Source organism: Hermetia illucens, chromosome 1 (genome assembly GCF_905115235.1).
Source record: "Hermetia illucens chromosome 1, iHerIll2.2.curated.20191125, whole genome shotgun sequence".
Classification (NCBI taxonomy): domain Eukaryota; kingdom Metazoa; phylum Arthropoda; class Insecta; order Diptera; family Stratiomyidae; genus Hermetia; species Hermetia illucens.
The window spans coordinates 15,211,880-15,235,466 of NC_051849.1; the positions used below are offsets into that span (position 1 = coordinate 15,211,880).

General features: G+C 41.2%; 1 protein-coding gene across 5 annotated transcripts in view; it reads left to right on the top strand.

The window, feature by feature from the left end:
* Positions 1–23,587, top strand: part of LOC119649614 (D-glucuronyl C5-epimerase B) — a 51,373-nt gene that overhangs the window by 2,693 nt on the left and 25,093 nt on the right. For 3 of the 5 annotated variants that reach the window (XM_038051847.1, XM_038051838.1, XM_038051865.1), the window contains exons 2-5: positions 13,688–14,107; positions 14,163–14,315; positions 20,637–21,424; positions 21,513–21,727. In XM_038051847.1, coding sequence (XP_037907775.1) covers positions 13,688–14,107; positions 14,163–14,315; positions 20,637–21,424; positions 21,513–21,727 — 1,576 coding nt within the window. Of the gene's footprint in view, positions 1–13,048; positions 13,155–13,543; positions 13,562–13,687; positions 14,108–14,162; positions 14,316–20,636; positions 21,425–21,512; positions 21,728–23,587 lie in introns of those variants that run through there. The other 2 variants (XM_038051857.1, XM_038051875.1) reach the window with 2 other exon arrangements.

Genomic DNA, 23,587 nt, shown 5'->3' on the forward strand with positions numbered 1-23,587 from the left:
ACGACTCTGAGACGCTTCAATCACAGAGTAAGGTAACGGCCGTTCTTCCACTTTAAGCGATCGTAATGAGTGTATCTTAGCGACGTTTTCCCCCGCCTTCAACAAACCCACAATATTTAGATTTTTATTTAGGAATCGAGGGAGTCCCTAATCCGCCAGCCAACTGATGGCGAGCCAGGCCAGTTGGGGAAGCAACATACTTCCACGGTTGTGGTCCACGCACCTCTCATTCTTAGGCAAGCAAAAAGCATATGACTTGGGGTTGCGTCTAGGGAAAAGACAACTCATAACGCTGCTCCCAGGGCAGAGGTGAGGCAGCATATGATGAGTTGCTTCTGCCCCGGATGAAACCGCAAGTCACAAACCAACAATAGTAACATGAACGTGATACTCATTCCTCTTCATCATGTCGAGCGGTAACGGTGTTGAGAGCAACTCCATCCACTGTAGTTTCCCGTTAGGCAAAGCTACTGAAAGCATTTATGGCTAGATTTTCAATTCGAATTATCCTTGAAATACGTTTAGCACGGCATGTTATTAGTTTCCCTTGACGAATACATTTATTTTGTTTGTGGAATCTTTATACTTTTCTGAAACCCTTTAGATCCAATCAGCTAAGAGGTTTTTATAAAGATAAAATTACAAAAAGGTTGTCTTAAAATTAAAAAATTGTATTTGTCAGGTGTACTCCTAATTATTTTCCGTTTTTTTTTTGTGAATAAAACACATAATTCCAAGGGAACCATATCCATCCATTGCTTTCTACACATTTTTTCCACCTTTCTGGTAGTTTGTGAATACCACGCCTGTAAAATTGATTGTCTTTGGAGGTGAGTGGTGGCCATTTCCGCAAATTTTCATACGAATCGAAGCGCTTCTCAGAAAGTGCGTGGCCCAACGAGGCAAAGAGGTGATAGTCCGATGGGGTCAGGTCTGGTGAGTAAGCCGCATCCACTTAACAGTACAATGGAGAAAAGGCTTTCTTTTGTACCGTTGAAGCAGCATTTCTCACGTCACTTTTCGGTTCCCCATTTGTCTCTCGGTCAGTTCATGCGGCGCCCACTTTCCACACCTCCCATGGCTTGCAGACGTTTCGAAATAGCTTGCTGTTGAACTCCCAACGTATCTGCAAGCTGACGTTGCGTTTGCGGGTTGTCTTCATCCAATAATCTTGCAATTCGGCGTCATCAAACGATTTTCGCTTGCCGGAACGTGCGGCGTCGTTCAGGTCGAAATCTCCATTTTTGAATTGTCGAAACCACGTTTCACATGTTTGAAGTGTCAATGCACGATCGCCATAAACTTCCAGAAGTGTACAGTGGCTATCGGACACTTTTTTTTCCTTGATTGAACATGAAAAGCAATGCATGGCACATATGCTCGGAATTCGGTACGTACGCCGACATTTTTGACGCGCAATAAAAACTGGAGGAACTTTTTGGGGAAACGTCAACGCAGTTTAGACACTCGACAACAATTATACGAAATGACAGGTATGTGTAAGCAGCAGCGACCGACCAATCATCTATACGTTCATTTTCATCCAGAACATTAGTTAACCCTCAGGATTAAGCCTATGAAAGCCTGTACGGACATGTGTTAACCCAACCCGGTAACTTGTTGTATACAGTAAAACCTCTATTTACCGGACAATCTCGGTATACGTCATTTTGTCTGTTATTTTGAAGGTCAATGGAATATAAAAAAGAAAGTCATAATAAAGTGCTAATTAAAAATTTATTTAAAGTAAATATCTACAGTTTTTTGTATAAAATAATGTAAACGTAGTTATTCATATACATAATTGTCTAATTCATTGGAATACTTACTTTAATCCTTCACTTTAAAATAATTGTTTTTTTTTGTTGCATAGTGGAAAGTGTTGGATAACTGATTTTGTATGTCTGCAATCATTTTTACTCCAACGGCATCATCGTGGAATAAAAAAAACTCCTTTATTTTCTCCGTGCTCTCCATTGCTTGAGATAGAGACACTCGCTTGGTTGTGGTCCTCGACTGTTCACTTCATAATCTTTTTCCACGTCTTCTTCCCTTTATATTACATTGTCCACTATTTCTTCGATGTTGACAGATCGATTACCTGTTACCAATAAGGCATCAACTTGCCAATAACCCATATTTATTTCTTCCATGATTTTCTCTAAGTTACACGACTTGTAACTGATCCGGTATGCTGACTGAATCGCCAATCGTTTTCTTACAAAATCCGGCTTTTATGAAACTGTTACTGTCGATAATTTTATGCGTTTTACGGCTGAAATAGTCCAGAAAATTGCATCTAGAACAGTTTGCCGATTTATTTAGGTCGTAAATAGTTGTATCTTGATCTGTTTTAGACAACAAATGTCTCAAAATTTTAGTTCGGTAGTGAAACTGGAAATTTTTTATTGTTCCTTGGTCGAGAGGCTGGCAAATGGAGATTGTATTTGGAGGGAAAATATCAGTTTGATATTTTTTAACTGTACATCCCAGTGAGAAGATGCATTTTTTTATCCCAGTGCTACAATCATTTTGTAATCTTATTATTGTATTTCCAGACGATATCAATTTCGTTAAATTGATCCCTCGAAAGCAGCGGGGTTTCTTCACTTCTCCTGTGATTATTGGGAGTTCAAACTGCCCTATCATGTTAACACACAACAGGACAGTTAATCGTTCCTTTGAAATGTTTCCCCTTGAACAGGTTTCACCCTTTAAAGTCATGGTTTTATCTGGTCCGGATAGCTGAGTTAGAGCACAAGGTTGTCGTACGAAAGGTGGCGGTTCAAATCTCACTGGTAGCAGTGAAATTTGTATCGTGATTTGAGGTCGGATACCAGTCGACTTAGCTGTGAATGAGTACCTGAGTCAAATCAGGGTAATAATCTCGGGCGAGCGCAATGCTGACCAGATTGCCTCCTACAGTGTACTGTAGGGTAACGTTACGCTCTTGAATAAAGTGTTCTAACACTTTTCTAGGCCCTGATCCAATATGGATTGTTGCGTCAACGATTATTATTTATCAGGCAAAGCTGTTTCTTTCGTCGTAGGTCCTTAATTAAATCTTTCAGTCTCACTGATCAGTCATTCACTGTCTCTTCAGGAACACTCCCAGCTTCTCCACAAATTGATCGATATTTCATGTTATTGCGCATTCAAAACTTTTCGAGTCAACCATTTGACATCAATTTCCAAACGCTACGCGATCACTCGGCCTTTTTCTGGAATAAACGGTCCATTTATAGGAATCTTATTTATCCAAAATTCAAATTACCGAAGTCAGGGGTAGTTACGCAAAGAAACGGAGCATGTATACGCATTGAATATATTTTGATATGCAGATATTAGATCAGTTTCCATATTATAAACATAAATTTATAATAGATAATGTGGCTTGCTTTGAAACAGCATTAGCAACACTGAAATACGATGATCAATAAATCATCAATAAGAATTACATCATTTACGGGTAGGCATTTTCGGAACCACCCTTGAGGACTACCAATAAAAGATCATGCGTGATCTCTACCGCCCTGAACATGTTTCTTGGGAAGTCGGCCTCACACGACAAAAAAACAAGGATATCCCAAAGTTGTCTGACAAATCTGTTTTATCTCCGGAATTTTTATAAATTATCGTTAATGATCGTTTGCCTGGTGAATCCTACGTCGCGCGCATGGTCTTGCCCAGTTATGCCTTCATTTGCATCTGTAGAAAAGATTTTTTCTACACTTGGTCTTTTCCAATCTAATCTTCGGAGCAGACTGGTTGGTTGGTTGATTTTCTTATTCATTTGTAGTTTGCTATAGTATATAGTATATTGGTCAATATGTTCGTGGCATTTTATTTTTATAATAATAATAATAATCGTTGGCACAACAATCCATGTTGGATCAGGGCCTTGAAGTGTGTTAGAGCACTTCATTCAAGACCGTAACGGTACACTAGGAGGCAATGTGGTCAGCATTGCGCTCGCCCGAGATTATTACCCTGATTTGACTCAGGTGCTGATTCACAGCTGAGTCGACTGCTATCCGACGTCAAATCACGATACAAATTCCACTGCCACCAGTGAGATTTGAACCGCGACCTTCCGTACGACAGCCTTGCGCTCTAACCACTCAGCTATCCGGACATTTTTACTTTTAAATAATTTGTTTTGTTGTTTGACGAAATGTTTACAGTCATTTGGAAAACTGAGACATTTGTTTTTTATTGTTTTGAGTTAGTTTTTTTTTTCATTTCTTGAACTTAGAAATAGAGCACCTTGCTGTTTGTGACGGTTGCGAAGATGGCCGAAAAATGAACTGGGACCATGTAATACTCATCCATTTTCATTCGATGAGATTTGCTGAAAAATTGGAAACATGGATGCCTCACAAACTCAACGAAGAAAACAAAGCAAAGCACTTTCAAATTGCTTCTCCACATCTTGCCCGTCACCGACGAACGAATGGTGCAGGGTGATGAGAAATGGGACCTATACGTCAATATGAGCAAAGAAAAGAATGGTTAGCTTCAGAAAAATGCCATCCCCTGGTCCTCCACCCAAAGAAGATCTTGATTTGCGCTTGGTATTACCAGAAGGTTATATTGTAATGGGACATGATTTGAAGAAACCGTGTGATCAGCAAAGAGCTACAAATTGCCTGTAACGTGTAAATGATGCAACCCAATAATCTGAAAATATGTCCCAATACGATATCTGTTCAAATAAACTTAATAATTGTATATTACCAAACTTTTGAAATTGACCAGAACCAGCGTAGAGGATAGTATAATATTAGAAAGTTTCGTGGAAACCCGACTATTAGTATCAAAATTATAGCAGCCCATGCTTATAAATTTCGCACGAATATTTCGAGTGAAAAATTAAAGTTCCATTTATGAAGAATTTACTTCTCCCTAGCCTTTTTTGTAGCTATTTTAGGTGAAATTCTTCACATTTGCTAATAATGTTGAACTCCTAGTATTAAGCGTATGGGGTAGACTATTATCAATACAGTGCTGTCTATTGAATTTTTAGCCATGTACACACGGAACTATTATCGTTTCTCGCATAGAGAAAACCCCCCCCCCCCCCCCCCCCCCCCATTTCTTCACAACAAATACCAAAACCAATACCGGTTTCGGGAAAGACTAATCGCGACCACTTGATCCCCCCATGACTAAATTCGGAGAAAAAAAACTTCTGCGTTCTGTTTAGAAGCTGAACACCCTTTATATCGGGTTATCCTCTTTATTCCTTTAATATTTTTACGGGAAATATATCTAATTAGATCTACTTAAATTCATGAATATTGGTACTTTCGTCCAGATTTCATGCTCAGTATCGCAGAGGAGTAAGTTTTGATGATCAAAAGAGTTAATTTTGATCCCTGCTTGACATTTCGAATTCGAGTGTTGCACATACTCTTGCATCCTTCCATAGGATTGTCAATCATTCTTCATTTCTATTTCTCTTTCTTGCTCACTGGGTAGTTTACTACATAAAATCCTTCACCTCTTCGTGATTGGGGCATGTGAAATGTAGTTGTCAACAGTTTAGCACATCTGCTACAGATGTGCAAAGAACACCGCAACCACCGCTATGTTTATTTTTAAAGGTTGTTTTTTGCTATGCATGTTTGTATTTTAAAACTACGAGTAGATCAAATCCGAAATGGCACGGTTAGACTGCATAAGATTAGCAATTGGTCCACATTCCAATTCCATCTACAAGCACGCACTAAGCACATTATTAACATTCCATTAGAATTCTTGGATCATGCATACGCAGTCTGGCACGTGAGTCACAGTGAATGTTCTAGCAAATGTTTCTTTGCCTCTTTTTACATATTTGAATAAGACGATGAACAGATTATGGGTTTACCCAAAAACAATAAAGGAAAAAAGAAGCAAGAAAGTCCCCTTCTTTTTAGATTGAAATAGTCTTAATAATCACGTTCCTCGTACAGTCAATTGAAAGACTGCCATTTATTATGACTCGGGGATAATGGTATAATTTTCGCTCTTTAGGGCATCCAAAAAAAATCAGTGGCATTCATACCCAACAATGTTAGCAAAAGATGTGCCGGAGGCGCCGGTAATATGGTGTATTCAGTAGGCGACGCGTTTGATTTATAACTTTTTTATTCAAATGAGTACTTTGTGAACCAATTTAACTGAAAATTAATACTTTTTCAAAGCAAATTAACACACAATTCTCGTATGTTGACTATTGGTAGACAGAAAACCCTATATAACTTTGCTAACACATAACATCAGAATTTTCCAGTAGTTTGCGTTATATTTTCGTTTAACTGTCTCCGATTTTATGTATTCTGAGAATGAATTTAAGGACGTTTTTCAGTAAATTTTAAGAATTTAGTAATATACTTTTATATTAAGATCATTCGAGCACATGTTGGAATGAGATATATTTGAAGACCTAGACTTTATATAGTCGAATCATCGTTAGCTTAAAAAAAATTGGATAAATGCAGCTTCCCCAAGAAAATATATCGTGCAGCCATAAGAGAAATGATCCACTAAATTGTCATCAATACAGTGACGACGGGCTTGCGGAGATAGCAATGCTGTTAGAACGGACATCTATCTATACCTCAGACCATATGTTGCACACAATACGCAACAACAGATATTTTTTCCCGAGGACGTCATCCACAATCCCCAAGAACCCGACCTAGTAGCCAAACACTGCTCTGTACATAGAACATCTTCTACCTGTATACCCGTCATGGTTAGGTTGCGGCTTTTGACTTACTTGCATAAAAACACTCGAGTCATGGCTCACTTATTTTAAAATTGTGGGATAGCAGCTTCTTGCTCACCGGGATGACGTCATTGTTCGCTAAAAGAAAAACAGCTATGGAAGCGTTGAATCGAGACAACGCTTTGGACCAGCAAAAACCATAATTTCGAATCGTAGAGGTGTACTTTTTCTTTGAACCATTATCCAGTGATTATAGAAAGAAGCTGCCAAATTGCCTTTACACTTAAACAAAAAAACGTGTCTTCACCAAACAAAACGGGTACTTAACAAGTGTACGGAATCTACGCTCCTTACATTAAAACAAGTCGGGAAACCGGAAGCTGGACGCTTCAGGTACGAAAGGTTTTGTGTATTTCTTAGTACGTAGCACATAATATATCCATATATTATGCGAGAGTATCCACTTTCGGGTGATATTGACATTCATAGTCTTCAATTTTCGAAGAAGCACCAAATTTGAGGTATTATAACTTTGTTAGTAATAGTGCGATTTCCACCAAACTTGGTAAGATCATGCTCTATATTATAGCCTATATGACATGAATTGTGGTACATGGTACTAGGATGAACTTAATGGGGGTTTCTAACCAATTACAAAAAATTGTAGTAATATACTATTATTAACTTTATTTACACAGATATCGGCATGGAAGGTATTTCGGAGCCCAAGCACCATATAGTGGCAGCCTCCTGATTTTTTTCAGATTTTTCGGTTTGGTAGTTTCTAAGAATGGTCCCCTTAAAGAAGTGATCACTTTCAACCCCCCGTGCTCCCCACCCTTCCAACGAATATCAAAACTAAGATCGGCTTTGAAAAGTACTAATCGAGACCTTTAATTTCATACCCCACATGACTATATTTGATGAAAAAAAATTTTACACCCCCCTTTTGCATGTATGGGGACCGCCCCTTAAATTCGACGTAAAAGGATATAATTCACTGTATGCGTGAGCGTTCGCAGTTCCCACCTTTCTACCAAATTTGGTGTTAATCGCTATAACCGTCCCCGAGAAAAATGCGTGGGACGGACAGACAGACAAACAGTAAACCGATTTTAATAAAGTTTTGTGTTTACACAAAACCTTAAAAAGTAGTGCCGTTGACAACGTTTGATTTCTTGGCTTTCAAGCTAGGTGCACATCTTCGATTTATCTCCTTCAATATTTTTTTGTCCTCCTCCCACGCTGATGGCAACTGTCCACTGAAAATAGATATCAACAAAACCAAGGTTGTTAGTCTGACAAGTGATCCCACCCTTTCTATTTGAATTAATGAGCAAAACATCAAATGCGTCGAGCAGTTTGTATATCTAGGTAGCGTTGTTTCTTCCGACGACGGCACCGAACTTGGTATCGCTCGACATATTAACAGTGCTAAATCCTCTTCGCTGTTTTGTCCACAATCAGCACCCATCTCAACACCAACCTCAAGTTGAGGGTGTTCCGCGAACATATTCTCTCTGCGCTACCATATGGGTACATTCTCGCTGTTGTATCCCTCTATATACTTTTCCGTTAAGCTCTTCCTCAACTTGTTTTCTCCCTTTCCAAGCGATTCCCGTCCGAAATATCTCACCCATCTAAGGATGTTTCATAAATAATTGTCACGTCTACCAATATACAATATTTCTGAAAATTTTGTAACAAACCAAAGTAGTCGAAATTCTCATTTATAAAGATTTATAAGGCGAACTCATTTCCAGTCGACAAATTCAAACCGTGAAGTCGTAAATCGACAAATTACATTTTCAACTACCGCACATTCCGGCTAGGAATCGCTAGATTTTACTTATCGTCAAACTTTAAATTAGGGATCCCCCTCCATCAAACACGTATCATATTTTTGTGACAAAAACGTTGGAATGTAGCAGTACAATTTTTCTGAAGTGAATCCAATCTAACCATTTCTTCCACAATGTATTATCCTACTGTATACAGTTCTGTCAACTCAAACCTCATGCCTTATAGTTATGCTAAGATTTTCCAGTTGGATAGGTTCTGAGAACGAGACATGTTACATATTTTGAGGGTCATATTTTGAGCCATCACTCTCCTATGTTTCATCTTTCGCATGTATGAGAAGCCCCCCTTAAACTCAACAGAAAATGGCAGCACTTGCTATATGTAAAGAAATTCATAGAACACACACTTAATACGCAGCAAGGAGTTCACTATCGTAGGCGTTGTAGGTACGTTGAGCTGGATTGAGTTGTTTCGCAATTCCCCGTTTTCGGTATGTCTTCGGCAGCAATAGATGACCAACAGCTATTGGAAGGTCTACAAATACCCTATTTCATAAGATCATCGAATACTTTCTTTACAACAGCTATCTTCTGGGGTGACAGGGGATGCATTTTTGAGAATATTGGGGAGCCGGTAGTGTGGATGTGGCGCTGCACATCGTGCTTAACCGACTGGGGGAAACTACTTTCAGTAGTAATGTTGCGATATTTTCGGAGGAGTGCGCGAATGCGATGGTTCGTAATGTCCTCGAAAGGCTTTTTTCTGCAGGTCCGCCAACAGCCCATAGTGGCACAGGAAGTCTGCGCCTAAAAGGAGGTCCGCCAAAAAAAATCGCCACGAAAACGTTCGTCGAAATCCGATAGTCACGTCTACCTGCCGGTGGCCTTAAGTGCGAATGGAGGAGGAGTTCGCGACAGCCAGTCGCAGGTTTTGCGATATTAACGTGTTTGGACGGGGTACCGGGAGAACGTTGGTGGTGGTGGCCGGTGGTACGCCAATGGGAGAATCCGTCGAGAACTTCCTGCAACATCAAGCACGTATGCCGAATGGTGTCCTTCTGCATGGTTTGAACCAGACTGTGTGAGAGTCCCAGGACATCAAGGGAAGCCGTGAGGAATTTAGGTACAATACCTGTAGTTGACAATATTATGGGAACTACAAGCACCCGCTCGAGACGCCAAATTTCTTTAATTTCTCGAGCCAGTGACTGACTAATAGTTCACCTTTTTCTCCACGTATTTCTGTTCTATGTTGCTATTATGGGAGATAGCAACATCAATAATATATGCGGAGCGACCCGTGTTGTCAACTAACATTACGTCGGGCTTGTTGTGTAGAGTGTGGCAATCAGTTAGAACTTGCCGGTCCCAATACATGCTGTAAGCAGAACTAGCGAGTACTGCTTGCGGCTCATATCGGTAAACCGGACATGTTCCCGTGATCAACTCATGCTTGTATGCAAGGTTTTAATGGATCACCTTACACACAGCATTGTGCCTGTGTATTGAACCGGTGCCATAACAGTACAGCCAGAAATGAGATGGTTCAACATCTCTAACGACGAACCACATATTCTGCACTGGTCGTTCTCCACCCGTTCTTTCATTATGAGCTTTTTATAAGCTCAGGTGGCGACCGCGCCATCCTGAATGGCACACATGAACCCCTCCCCTCAGCTGCACAGCACACAGCCATCTGTTCGAAAAATGCAAATCGACAAATGACTGCCAAAGACAATTCACGTGTTTACCGTGCATTGCTTTTGACTTCCATTCATCGATCCGCTCTTTGTCCGACTTCACCCCATTCAGAGGATTGAAAGATCGATCCTTCAAGTTAAGTGGAGTCAGTCCACAGTTTGCCTTACAGACAGCCCCATGCAAAGGAGTTGCCAGTAAAAATGAGCGCGCAGCAAGTCGACTTGGCGATGATGTTGTGCCGTCACGTCAACCACCCCCCTACCTCCGATGTCACGAGACAGGTTCATCCGCTCCACGACAGAGTTTGGATGATGCATTCGAAATTTGGACATAGTAGTCCGTATCCGCCGCTGGATGTCCTGGATGTGTCCGGATGGCTCAAGTGGTTAGAGCGCTGGGCTGTCGTAGCGGAAGGTCGCGGTTCAAATCTCGCTGGGGGCAGAGGAATTTGTTATCGTGACTGGATGTCGGACACCAGTCGACTCAGCTGTAAATGAGTACCTGAGTCAAATCAGGGTAATAATCTCGGGCGAGCGCAATGCTGACCACATTGCCTCCCACATTGTACTGTGGTGTACCGTTTCGGTCTTGAATGAAGTGCTCTAACACACTTCAAGGCCCTGATCCAATATGGATTGTTGCGCCAACGATTATTATTATTATTATTATTATCCGCCGCTGGACGTTTTTCAGATCGGTTTTCGTCCACGGCAATATTCCGAATGTATAAGCCAGTGAAGAGATGGCATATATATTCGATACGCTTATCTTATTCTTCCCCGAGAGATGCGATTTCAGCACCAGCTTTACACGTCGCAGGAATTCGGACAGTAGAGCATCCTTCAGATCACCAACTCGAGAATATTTCTACTATTCGCAACAGGCTTCTAAAATGGTCGTCAATACCAGCATACTACTTGATGTCATCTAAGTACAGCAACTGTGTCAGTTCGCACTTAGCACGTAGACCATACTTTATTGCAAAACCATGCCCTCTAGCATCATTCAGTAGCCATGAAAGGGGGTTCAGTGCCATACAAAACCAAAGGGGACTCAACGAATCCCCCTGGAAGATGCTTGCTTCTCCGTATACGGATGGGCTCTGAGGTATTAACAACCTCAGATGTACGCTCTCATAAGGTGGTATGCCACCCTTCCATGACTGTCGCAAAAAACTTTATTAGTTTCAGATCAATGCGATACAGATGTAGGACATCGATCAGCCACGTATGCGGAACCCTATCGAAAGCCTTGGCATAATCGATATAGCAACTACAGAGGTTTCTTTGGCCTCTAGTTACTGGTCCTACAACACCCAACAACCGAGTCGATAATTAGTTGCTCTTTGCAACCCCTTGACCCAACTCGGCGGTGATTCACTCAACATGTTCAGCATGTTGGCCGGGTAACCCCCAAAGTCCACCCCAGTATTTTTTCGCTTACCGAAAACTGCACTGTCTGGACGCTTTGTTGGGATTCGTTGAGAGATCTGAAAAGGCCCGGCTGATTCCTCGCGTATATTGCATTATGGGCACGTCTGGAGTAACTTTCGCCATACCGTCGCAACTGACTGCGTATGACAGAAAGTTTCTGCTTTAGTGTGTCCAAAATTTCAACTAAGGGTGTCTCACTGGGGATGGCATAGTTTCTGTACACCCTCTGCACTTTATTTCTCGCTCGTCTGCTGGCATTGCCAGTGCTGATCTGAATCAGTCTAGCAATGTCCTGCCTTAGTGAATCCCGCCGACGTTTTTTCTTTTAATTTTTAGTAATTAATTGCAAAATCCCCCTGAAGTTACTCCTAGACTATGTAGACACGAAATTTTACAGCAACGTAAGCTATAACATGAAGCATAATCCTGCTAGGTTTGGTGGAAATCGCACTATTACTAACAAAGTTATAATAGGCCAAAGTTGCCGCTTTGGTGGTAACTCAAGACTTTGAATGTCGTGAATGTCGCGCAAAAGTGGATATTCTCACATACATTACGTGTTAGGTACTAATGGGAAAAATGTTAACTAAAATGTGTTTATGAAAGGAATACACAAATCCTTTCATACCTGAAGTTGCCAGTTTTCGGTTTCCCAACTGACCGACTGAATTGGTGTTACGATTCTTGAGAAAAACAACAGAATAGAGCCAATATTGGGACGTATTTCCTCGTTCGCAATTTTATTTTTATTTTATCTAATTTCTCATTGGTTTATTTTGTTTTTACGATTGATGATGGTATTCTGATCCGACCAGAGATCGGCAATTGACTAAATATCTTCCAGATGGGAATTTCGAACACCATTTTTCGTTGAGAGTAGATAAAGCATTGTTTACAAAATACTTTCGAACCCTCCGGGTCCCTTTTTTCATTGAAATATTTATGTTTTTTCCATTAGCCCTGTCCCATTTTGAAACTATTTTCAATGCAGTGTTGCGAATCTATAATCATGATAGCTGATAGGTGTCTGGACTTTTGTTTACAAAATAAAGGATTTTAATTGATACTTAACGCCATCGAACCGTAAACACATCGCAAAAATAGACTGGAATATCCAAGAATCCGACGATATTCCTGTAAGACCCCAAAAAGAAATATTTGTTTAGAAGCCTATCAAAACAGCGATTTCTCATGTGCGCTTTTATTGCTTGCACACTGGATTCACAAGACTTCACTCTCCAGCAGATATAAGAAAATTTATGCGATCCACATTGAATATTTCTGCTTCCAAAGCGCTCAACCGCACCAACATCGCCACTCTTTTGCACTTTAATCAGATACAATAAGTCATCCGTTTTTATTTAGAATCTCAGCATCAGAATCAAGAGCATCTGGAAAACTTTGGAATTGTTGAAATTTCATTTTCATGTGTGAATGTTTGCCGCCTGGACAGATAACATTAACGTTTTGATTCAATACCTTCTAAGTGCAGAGAAATTAATCGTATGTTTATAGATTCTAATGTAGATTTTGTTTATATTTCTGATAGATTTTTTTTTTTTAATTCAATAAATTATTTGTTGATAAGAATCGCAGTTTAGTAGAAATTTGCTGAGCAATCAAATCGGTGTAGGATCGCAGACGCATTAACTCGAAGTTAGTTGAAAACTTGAGAGATTCGAGATGGTGTTTAAGTGAAACTTTTATCGTGGACGTATATTTACTGATTTAAAAATGTATATTTGAATATTTTTCGTGTACATATATCTGCTATCTTCGCCTTTAAAATACACAGAAACATTCAGATGAGTGAAATCCGTTGCTGGCAATATGCAATCTGAAAAAAAGATATTACATCACTTCGCCATTTGCTTATTGTGATCTGCAGATAAGAGCTATGAAAATTTTCAGTTAGTCTCAATTATCTTTTATTGATAATGACAAGGTCAATCAGAGCTATAAATTTTATATCAAAAAAGATATTCAAATGTTCATATCGATAATGCCATAATTCATTCCTCTCTGTTTTCTTGCAGGTTGGACCTCTCTTCTTTATCATAATGCGCCTAAATTTAAAAATAGTTCTACTATGTCTATGCATGGCTGTATGTTTGCTGATAGTATCCGTGTATATGAGATGCTCGGATTTCAGTTTGCCACGTGATCTTGTACCGCGCTGGGAACGACATTTATACAACGGTCGACAAGATCATTACAATGAAATCGACTGTTTCATAAATCAAGAAGTCTCAATACGATGTCGTCGAGAATTAGATGAAGTGTACATTCCATTTTCGTTTCTGAGTAGCTATTTTGAAGTATATGGGACGCTAACGACGGATAATGGGGGCGTGACACGATTTAATTGGTCGCACAGTAATTCAAAAGTTAATTATCCAAAAGGGAAGTATGATCCCAGAGGATTATTTATGTACTTTGAAAACTATAATGTCGAGGTAAGATTTTGTTGCTTTGTGTTTTGATTTGAGGATATAACATGAGAGTTCTTAGGTGAGAGATCGAGTGAAGTGCATCAGCGCATCTGAGGGTGTTCCAATTTCAACGCAGTGGGAGAAACATGGATATTTCTATCCAACTCAAATAGCACAATTTGGGTTATCACATTATAGCAAGAATCTGACAGAACCGGAACCCAGAAAAAAGGTGAGTTATGAGAACTGCTTCAATTAAGCGAAAAATTAGGTTGTAGCACAAGAACTGTCCGATTTGGTACTAAAATTTGAAACGACTGTAAAGCCTACAAACATTTATTTAATTAATCAAAATAGGTGCCAGTCGATTCAAAGCACTTTTCCCAGCGAGATACAAGAGCGTGTATGCCAGTTTCGTAGAAGTCCAATTTTCGGATGTTGATACACTCGTCGAAGGCAATTTTGATTCCTAAATTGTTTTTCCGCCCAAAATGATCAAAAAGTGGTAGTCGGTTGGCGAAAGGTCCGGTGAATATGGTGAATGAGGCAGAGTCTCATACTGCAATTCGTTCAACTTTTGAACCTTTGTTCTGGATACATGAGGTCGTGAAGGAGTATCACACCATCGCTGTCGACTAATCTCGGCCATTGAATACTCAATTTTTGGTCCATTTCCCCCAATTGGGCACAGTATTTCTGTACATTTATCGTTTCTCCAGGTGCCAAAAAAGAATAGTAGATAACTCCAGCTGTAGACCACCAAACAGTGACCATTACCTTCTTCGAATGGAGGTTCGGTTTCGGCATATACTTCGGTGGCTCATCAGCATCTAGCTATTGTGCTGATCGGCGACGATTGTCGTATAATATCCACTTTTCATCACATGCCACAATTCTGTACAAAAAGGAATCGCTTCTGTTGCGGGAGAGTAAAGAACTGCAAATTTCCATTCGAAGCGCCATGTTTTGCTCCGTAAGGGCATGCGGAATCCATAGGTCAAGCTTTTTCGTCTTTTCAAATTGTTGCAAGTGCCGGGAAACTGTCCAATAGTGTACGCCCAATTTCTCTGCGATGTCTCTCACAGGCTGACGTGTGTCGCATTCAACTAGCAAACGCAGCTCGTCGTTGTCAATCGATGGCCCTGGATGTCCACGTGGCTCATTTTGAAGGTTTACGTCGCCTGACCGGACTTTTTCGAACCACCGCCGTGTGGTTCGTTCGCTTATCGTATCAGCTCCAAATGTGCTGTTAATGCTCCTGGTCGCCTGCTTTATGACCGAGTTTGAACTCATACAGAAAAAGTATACGTTCTTGGTTCTTTTCCATCCTTTTTTCCTTTTTATTCATTGTTATCACAACGAGGGTCAAAACTGAAATAACTCCTTGATTCAATTCAATTCATTTATTTAAATAGTGACTTACAACTAGACAATGGTTACTTAATGCTAGCTTAAATAATGGCTAATTGATCTTAACTCTATCAAGCGGATGACTATTACATTGTTTGGCCAACCCGACCTTCTCTGTAATTTACTTTACTTAGTATATAATTTTTTACATACATGGGTCTTGACAATTTGTTGTACAATCTTGACTTTTCAATACTGCGCCTGCACTAAAGACGCGAGAAGGTTGAAATTTACTTACTTAACCTAACTTATTTTAACTTAATCTAGCTTAATCTAATATATACAGTAAGCACTTACAAATGACTGTGCTTAGCCTCTATCCACTCCTACCAGGCAGGGAGTTTCAAAAAGGGTGCGGATTTTCGGTCTGTGGGATGAACTCACGATTTGGCAGGGCCTTAAGAATGTGGCCAATAGGGAGGTTTTACCCTGTTGGTAGAGATGCCGAATTAATGGGTTGGGGTGGTCCTCCGTTCTTTCGAAGAACCTTTCCATTATTGTGAGAACGTGTTCTCGAAGTGGTTTGACTTTGGCTCGCCTATACACTTCGGCGTTTTTGCCGATCTTTCTGGTTTTCCAGTTGTAAGACAAGCCTGTGCAATGTCTAAGGATTCGGCGTTCGAATGACTCGCATTTTGCCATGGCTTGGTTGGAGCATGAGATCCAAGTTGGTGCTCCGTAACAGATAACGGGTCTAATCAGGGTCTTATACAGTGTCAGTTTGGTTTTGGTGCTGAGACCTACTGTCTTGCGAAGAAGAGAGTAGATGCCACTGACTGCACCGCGTGCCTTGCTGATAGCGAGCTGGAGGTGGGGTTTGAACTTGAGGAGTTCATGCAGGGTTACTCCCAAGTATTTGATTGAACTAGATCTGCTCACTGTGGTGTTCCCGATTCTCATTTTCAAGCGTTTAGCTTTCCTGTGGATGCTTCTAGAACTTAAGTATCTAGATTTTCTCCTAAAAGTGCAGATTTGTGTTTTTCCCTCGTTTATCTTGATTCCCCAACTACGGTAGTACCTGCAGAGGACTACAATGTAGTTCTCAACCGCTTTGGCTGCCCTGTTGTGTGGAAGCGAAGATAAGCGTATCATCGGCGAATTGGATGAGGTCAACGCCATCATCGGGGATCGGAATGTCAGCCGTGAAGATGTTGTAGAATGTTGGCCCAGAAATGGATCCTTGCGGTACACCCGATGTTACCGGCAAGAGATCGGAGAATTCATTCCCCACGCTGACATAAAAGTGCCTATCTTCGAAAAAACTTAACGCAAGTCTAATTATCGGGACAGGGAAGTCATTATCTATTAATTTGTATATAAGTCCGTTTACCCACACGGAGTCGAAGGCTTTTTCTAGATCTAACGCACATGCTACTGTGGGTTTGTTGTTGACGTTAAGTCTTGATACAACAGTGTCGTGAAGGTAGCTCAGTGCGTGCTGGGTTCCGTGTTTGGAGCGGAATCCGAACTGGTGGTCAGGGATAATTTTATTGAGGTTGCAGTGCTGGACTAGCCCAACTGTCCATGCTTTCTCAAACAGTTTGCCAAGGTTGGATAATAGATAAATGGCCCTGAAATTGCTTGGCTCGCTGGAAATGCCTTTTTTACGGATCGCAATAATTTTTGCAATTTTCCACGTGGATGGAAAATAGCCATTATTAATACAGTTGTTGAAAACTGCTAAAAAGAATTCCAATGAGGCTCTGGGCAGGTTCTTTATTACAAAGTTCGGGATTTCATCAGGTCCGGCTGACCTTTTACCGTTGAGGTTTTGGGTTAAGTCAGTGAGTTGAGGTAAACTCAGAAAATGTTGCGATTCCGTTGGTTTGACTGAGGTGTTGGTTGTGGTGAATTTAGTGAGTTTCTGGGAGTTCTCAGAGACGAAGGCCTTGATTGTTGAATCAACAATCGATGATATAGCCGGGTTGTTTTGAGGCGGAGGGGAATTGAGCTGAATCTCAAAAGATTCCGCGAGAACTTGCGCTTTCCTAGCGTCACTGCAGATGTGCTCCCCGTTCTTGGAGAGAGCGATATTACGGGATTTGTGTCTGCCGGTTAGCCTGTTGATATGCTGAAACATATCTGGGCCGGGCTTAATATCTGCTAGTTTCCTTGTTAGTTCTTTGTTGCGGAAAATTGCCACTCTTTGCCGAATTATTGTACTCAGACAATTATTCCGGGAAAGTAATGCTTTATACTCAGCATTAACTTTATTTCCGTGTTTGTGGAAAATCCGTTTGAGTTGCCTACGCCATATTTGCCTGACTTTCAAGTGGAGCATGATATCGTGAGGGACTGAGTTATGTTGTAACTCGTCGACTTTGATGAGCCTTGTGTTTCTGCGTGTAGCAGTATTAATGGCATCAGTGGCCAAGGTGATGGCTTCGTCGATCTCTATGTCCGATAGATTGCGATCAGTTGCGAGTTTTTTCAAGTTCAGCCTTGGTGCAAGGTCTGCCTTGAATTTGTCCCAGTCAGTGTGGGCGAAGGACCTTACGGTGGTCATCACTCGCTTTCGCAGTTGGGAGGACGAGGAAAGCTTAAGTAGTACTGCGAGATGGTCAGACATGCCTGGTAGAGTAGTGCACGATATCACTTGAAAGTTCAGTGAAGTTTCCTCCAAAAGGAGGAAGTAGTCAATGGTTGATTGACTACTGGGTCTTGTCGGAGGATCTGGAAAGACCAAATCGACATAGGCTGGCGAGTAAGGGTCTTGGATCCATTTAAGCAGGGTTTCCCCATTTTTATTGACTGCTGTATCGCCCCAGGAGGTATGCCTAGAGTTGAAGTCGCCACCGAAAATGAGGTACTTGTATTTTAACTGGAGATTGCCCAAGATCTTAAGATCTTGTCCCAGTTGCTCATATCGAGAGTTGCATTTGATGTAGATGGAAACTACCAAAATCTGTCTACCATCAGTGGTTTTAACTATTACCGCCGCAGCGGAAGAGGTCAGCAGGTTTTCAATGACGACTTCCTCAAATTCATAGTCTTTTCTGACTAAAAGGGCAGCGCCAGTGTTGTTGTCATTCCGGATAATATTATACCCGGTGAATTGCACGTTATGCCTGCTGTTTAGTTTCGTTTCTGAAACGCAATAGAAGTCTGCTTTCAGACTGTTAATCAACACTTGGGCTGTGGCACGTTGGGCGTGTGAGATCAGGGACGCGGAGTTAAAGGTGACGATATTTAACTCCATAAATTCATAATGAGTTTTATAGCGGCGAATTGCCGCTACTCATTAGTTGAGGCCGACGCGAGAGATTGCACCAATTCGCGGAAGGCGTTTGGTGCGGGGATGGGAGCAGGTTGTGCTGCCACTCTTGGTTGAGTGTTTCTGGCAGCTTGAGCGTATGATACGCTGGGATTGACCAAGCTTTGTGACAGTTGTGTCACTGTGCGCTTGGCTTGGGAGCTTTCATTGGCTCGCTTTTGTTTGGCAGCTTCCTTCCTGGCTACCATTTCTCTGTAGGCTGGGCACCCGCGATAGCTCGCTGGGTGGCCAGCTTGGTCGCAGTTGCAGCAAAGAGGCCTGTCTTCCGCATTCCCCGCGAGGATGGGATTTTGTGCACCTGACACATCTGTGCACAATTGAACAATTTTGGGTAATGTGCCCAAAATTTTGGCAGTTAAAACACTGCACTTCCTCGAAACTTTTGACCTTTTCCAAGGTTACCTTTTGATGAAGGATATATTTTACCTTCATCACCTCGCTGAGCTCTTGAGAGGGCTCGAAAGTCGCGATGAACAATCCCGATTGCGATTTCATCGGGAGGGTCGGATTTTCGCTATGCAGGAACTTGTCTCTGCGCGTAACCAGGTTCGCAACTGTCTTCAGTTGGAAATCTGGGTGCTCTGTTTTTAGTTCTTCCAGGATGTCCTCGGGGTCAGTTTCCCTGTGGAGTCCGCGGATAAATACAGACTGGGTGCGAAGGGAGGGAGGCGTTCTAGTAGTAGCATTAAGCCCCTGTTCTTTTAGAAGCGCGAAGACCTTCCCGTGATCTTCCGCCGTTTCAGTAAATATGAGGGTCCTGTCAGCCCTCGTATTTTTAAGGGATGCTTTTAGCCCCTTATTTTTCAGGAGTCTTAGAAAAGATGGTACGTTTAAACCGTACCCAGTTATAGCGGGGATTCTCGTTTTCTTGGATTTGGTAGGTTGAAGAGCTTGGGGGGGGGGGCCTGTTTAGGAGCGGTTACAGTTTTTACACTAACCTTTATCTTGTTACGTTTCCTCCTCCGCACGAAGTTGAACGGGTCACCTTCGTCGTTGACTTCGGGGTTTGGTGATGGTCCCACGCTGTCCATCTCGCACTCTTCGCTGATTCTTGTTGAGTCCTCTATTGCTGCTGGTGCTCCCCCGCTGTCGATCATGATCGGTTCACGACTATTTCTTGCTACACTGGTTCGCACCGCCTCTTGTAGCGCTGCTACCTCCTGTTTTAGCTGAATTATCAGCTGTTGTTGGCACTCCAGTTGCTGTGCCAGGGCTGCTTTCTCGCCTCTGAGCTCTTCAAGCCCCTTCCTCAGCGGGTAGTCGTAATTTTCTGAGGGGCCCGTGCTCCCCTCCTCCTCAGACGATAGCTCCCCAGGGAATGCCATTTTGGACCTCTTAGCGGACATTATTGTCCCCAAGCCCGTCCTCAGCTCTTCTCCGAGTCTTCACACAGTATTCACTGAAATTAAAAGAAAAACAATTACCAATAATTGCACTTTGGTATACAGTGTCTCAATAATATTGAGATGCACTGCATACTTCGATCAACTGTACTTCCTTTTGAGAGTACTACACTTAACACTTCACCACTTTTTTTTATTTAAGTCACTTGTTTATAATTTCCTTTCACCGTGCTCCGTGCCACGTCTGTCCGCTTCGATGTCTCGGAGCGAACTCGACTCCTTGATTAAATGTACGAGTATTTATACTTCATTATCCGACACCAACAGCGCCAACTGGTGGTGGTTTGATACTACAAAATCGCAACTATCTCCACTTGATTGCCGAATCGGTCATTTCATGTGCAACAACCTAATATCACTTATAAATAAGTATTACAGCTTGCCAATATAACTCACATGCATTTAAACGATACAAACGACTCTTCCATGAAATTGATATAAATTTCAATTCGTTTTCTTTGTTCAGATACTCGATGATGGCGACACAACACAACTTGAATGGCGCATTCCAAAAAGAAGCAATCTATCCCGAGTCTGGCACACAAAACTTAACACAACGGTCATGTACTTTACAACAACTAGTCATTACGATAGTGCAATACAAATCCAACAATTAGATCATGTTCTAGATCTAGTTTTAGGCATTGATCTAATGCTAAAATCGAATAGTAGCAGTCTAATGATAACGATACAAAATCGCGAAACTAAACGAATCTTCAATATTTACTATATTCTTGCCGATCTACTTTTAAGTGTACAAGGAGAGAACATCTACTATGGAATTGGAAGCAATTCAATAAATACATGGAAACATTTAACCAGAGATTTGCTGGTCGATGTGCAAAAAGGGTTGACTGGCTTCGAAAGGAAATCAATGAAAATACGTCGAAGTGAATTAAAAATCTCATCAATATCATTTTTGGGTGTTGGGGCCTTCGATAATTTGACCCTGTCGACATATGAACATTTGGCACATTTCTACGATGCAGCTGATTGGTTCGTTCGACATCAGGACCAAAAAACAGGTGGCTGGCCTAATCCTGTTAAACGAAATCTATCGGGATTCGTGGAATTGCAAGCAGGCTGGTATTCAGCTATGGGACAAGGACATGCAATATCACTATTATCGCGAGCATATTGGCACTCGGGCGGTGAAAAACGATATCTGAAGGCAGCCATGAATGGAATGAAACCATTCCGGGTACTGTCTAAGGATGGTGGAGTCCTGGCGAAATTTATGGGGCAGTATGATTGGTTAGTCTCCTTCTAACATAATTTCCTTTTACTTTCTTTTTTTCTTGATCAGATTTCGTTATTTAATATAAAATCTTTATTATTAAAGGTATGAAGAGTATCCAACGACACCGCCTTCCTTCGTACTAAATGGATTCATTTATTCACTACTGGGACTGTACGATTTGAACAGTACAGCGCCGTTGCCAATTGCACGGGAAGCTGGAAAATTATTCCAACAAGGCATGCGATCCTTGAAGAAGATGCTACTTCTTTACGATACTGGTTCGGGAACTAGTTATGATTTACGTCATTTCACACTAGGTAAGTTATATTTTTTTAAATAATAATAATCGTTGGCGCAACAATCCAATTATATCAGGGCCTTGAAGTGTGTTAAAGCACTTTATTCAAGACCGTAACGGTACACTACAGTACACTGAAGAAGGGAATGTGGTCAGCATTGCGCTCGCCCGAGATTATTACCCTGTTTTGACTTAGGAACTCATTCACAGCTGAGTCAACTAGTGTCCGACATCCAGTCACCAGAAAGTTTTTGTTTTACTGACTAAAAAAACTACTACTTACATGCTTAATTCTAACTTAGGATAGTTACAACTACTTAAAACTTAAAACTATTATATATAATCGCATATTACAATAACTTGTGCTTATCCTCTATGTACCCCTACCAGGCCAGGAGTGTCAAAGAGGGAAAAGATGGAGGGTTTTAGGTTGATTTGGGAGGGCCTGAGAAATATGGCCAATGGGGATGTGCTACCTTGGTCTTCCGTTTTCTCGAAAAACCTTTCCATAAAATTGAGAACATATTCTCGAGGGTGGTTCCACTCTCGCCCGCCGATATACTTCGGCGTTTTTCCCGACCTTTCTTGTCTTCCAGTTATAAGATAAGCCGATGCAATATCTTAGTATTCGACGTTCAAATGCTTCGCATTTACTCATGGCAGGGTTGGAGCAGGTGATCCACGTAGGTGCTCCGTAACAGATGATGGGTCTTATCAGGCTCTAAGGCCTATTTTCTTGTGAAGAAGATAATAGATTTTACTACTGCGCCGCGTGCATTATCCATAGCGAGCTCCAGATGCGGATTAAATTTGAGAAATTCGTGAAACTTAACTCCAAAATATTTGATTGGCTGTGAGTTGCTTACTGTTGTATTTCCGATTTGAATTCTCAAGCACTTAGCATTTTTATGGATACTTCTAGAACCTAAGTATCTAGATTGTCTCCTAAAAGAACATAATTGCGTTTTGCCTCATTTATTCTAATACCCTAATAGCGGAAGTATTTGCAGAGAAGTATCAAGTATTTTTCTATTGCTTTGGCGGCCTTGTTGGCGGAGGTTTTACGCGAAGATAAGGGTGTCATCGGCATATTGGATAATGTCAGCGCCGATCTCAGGAATGGGAACGTCAGCCGTGAAAATGTTATATAAGGTAGGCCCTGAGATGGATTCTTGCGATACTCCTGATGTTACTGGCAAGAGATCGGAAAATTCATTTCCCAGGTTGACATAGAACAGCCTATCATCGAAAAACCTGATGGCAATTCTGATAAGCGGAATTAGGAAGTTGTTTTCGATTAGTTTGTATATGAGTTTTGCCCATAGCGAATCATAGGCCTTTTCTATATCCAATGATTCTTATTTTTAAAGCAGAGAAATGGGTCTGAAAGTGTTTGTCTCGGAGGAGATTCTCTTCTTTCGGATCGCAACGATATTTGCTACTTCCAGATGGAAAATAGATGTTATTAATGCAGTTATTAAAAACTGCTAAAAGAAATTTTAAGGAGACGATCGGTAAATTTTTAATGACGAAATTCGTATTCTCAGGTCCGGTTGATTTTTTGCCGTTTAGCTTGCAGGTCAAGGTGGTAAGTTCTGGAAGACTCAGAAAATGTTGCGAATCCACTGGTTCGACTGCAGTGTTCGTAGCCGAAAAGGTCACTAACTTATTGGAATGTTTGGAAAAGGAATTTCGAATTGTCGCAGTAGCATTGACTTTATTTCCCTATTTGTGAAAAGTCCGCTTGAGGTTTCTACACCATATTTGTCTGACTTTCATGTGTAACATGATATCATGTGATAGAGAATTATATTCGAACTCATCGACTTTTAATAGCTTGGTATTTCTACGTTTAGCAATTTTGATGGCGTCGGTAGGC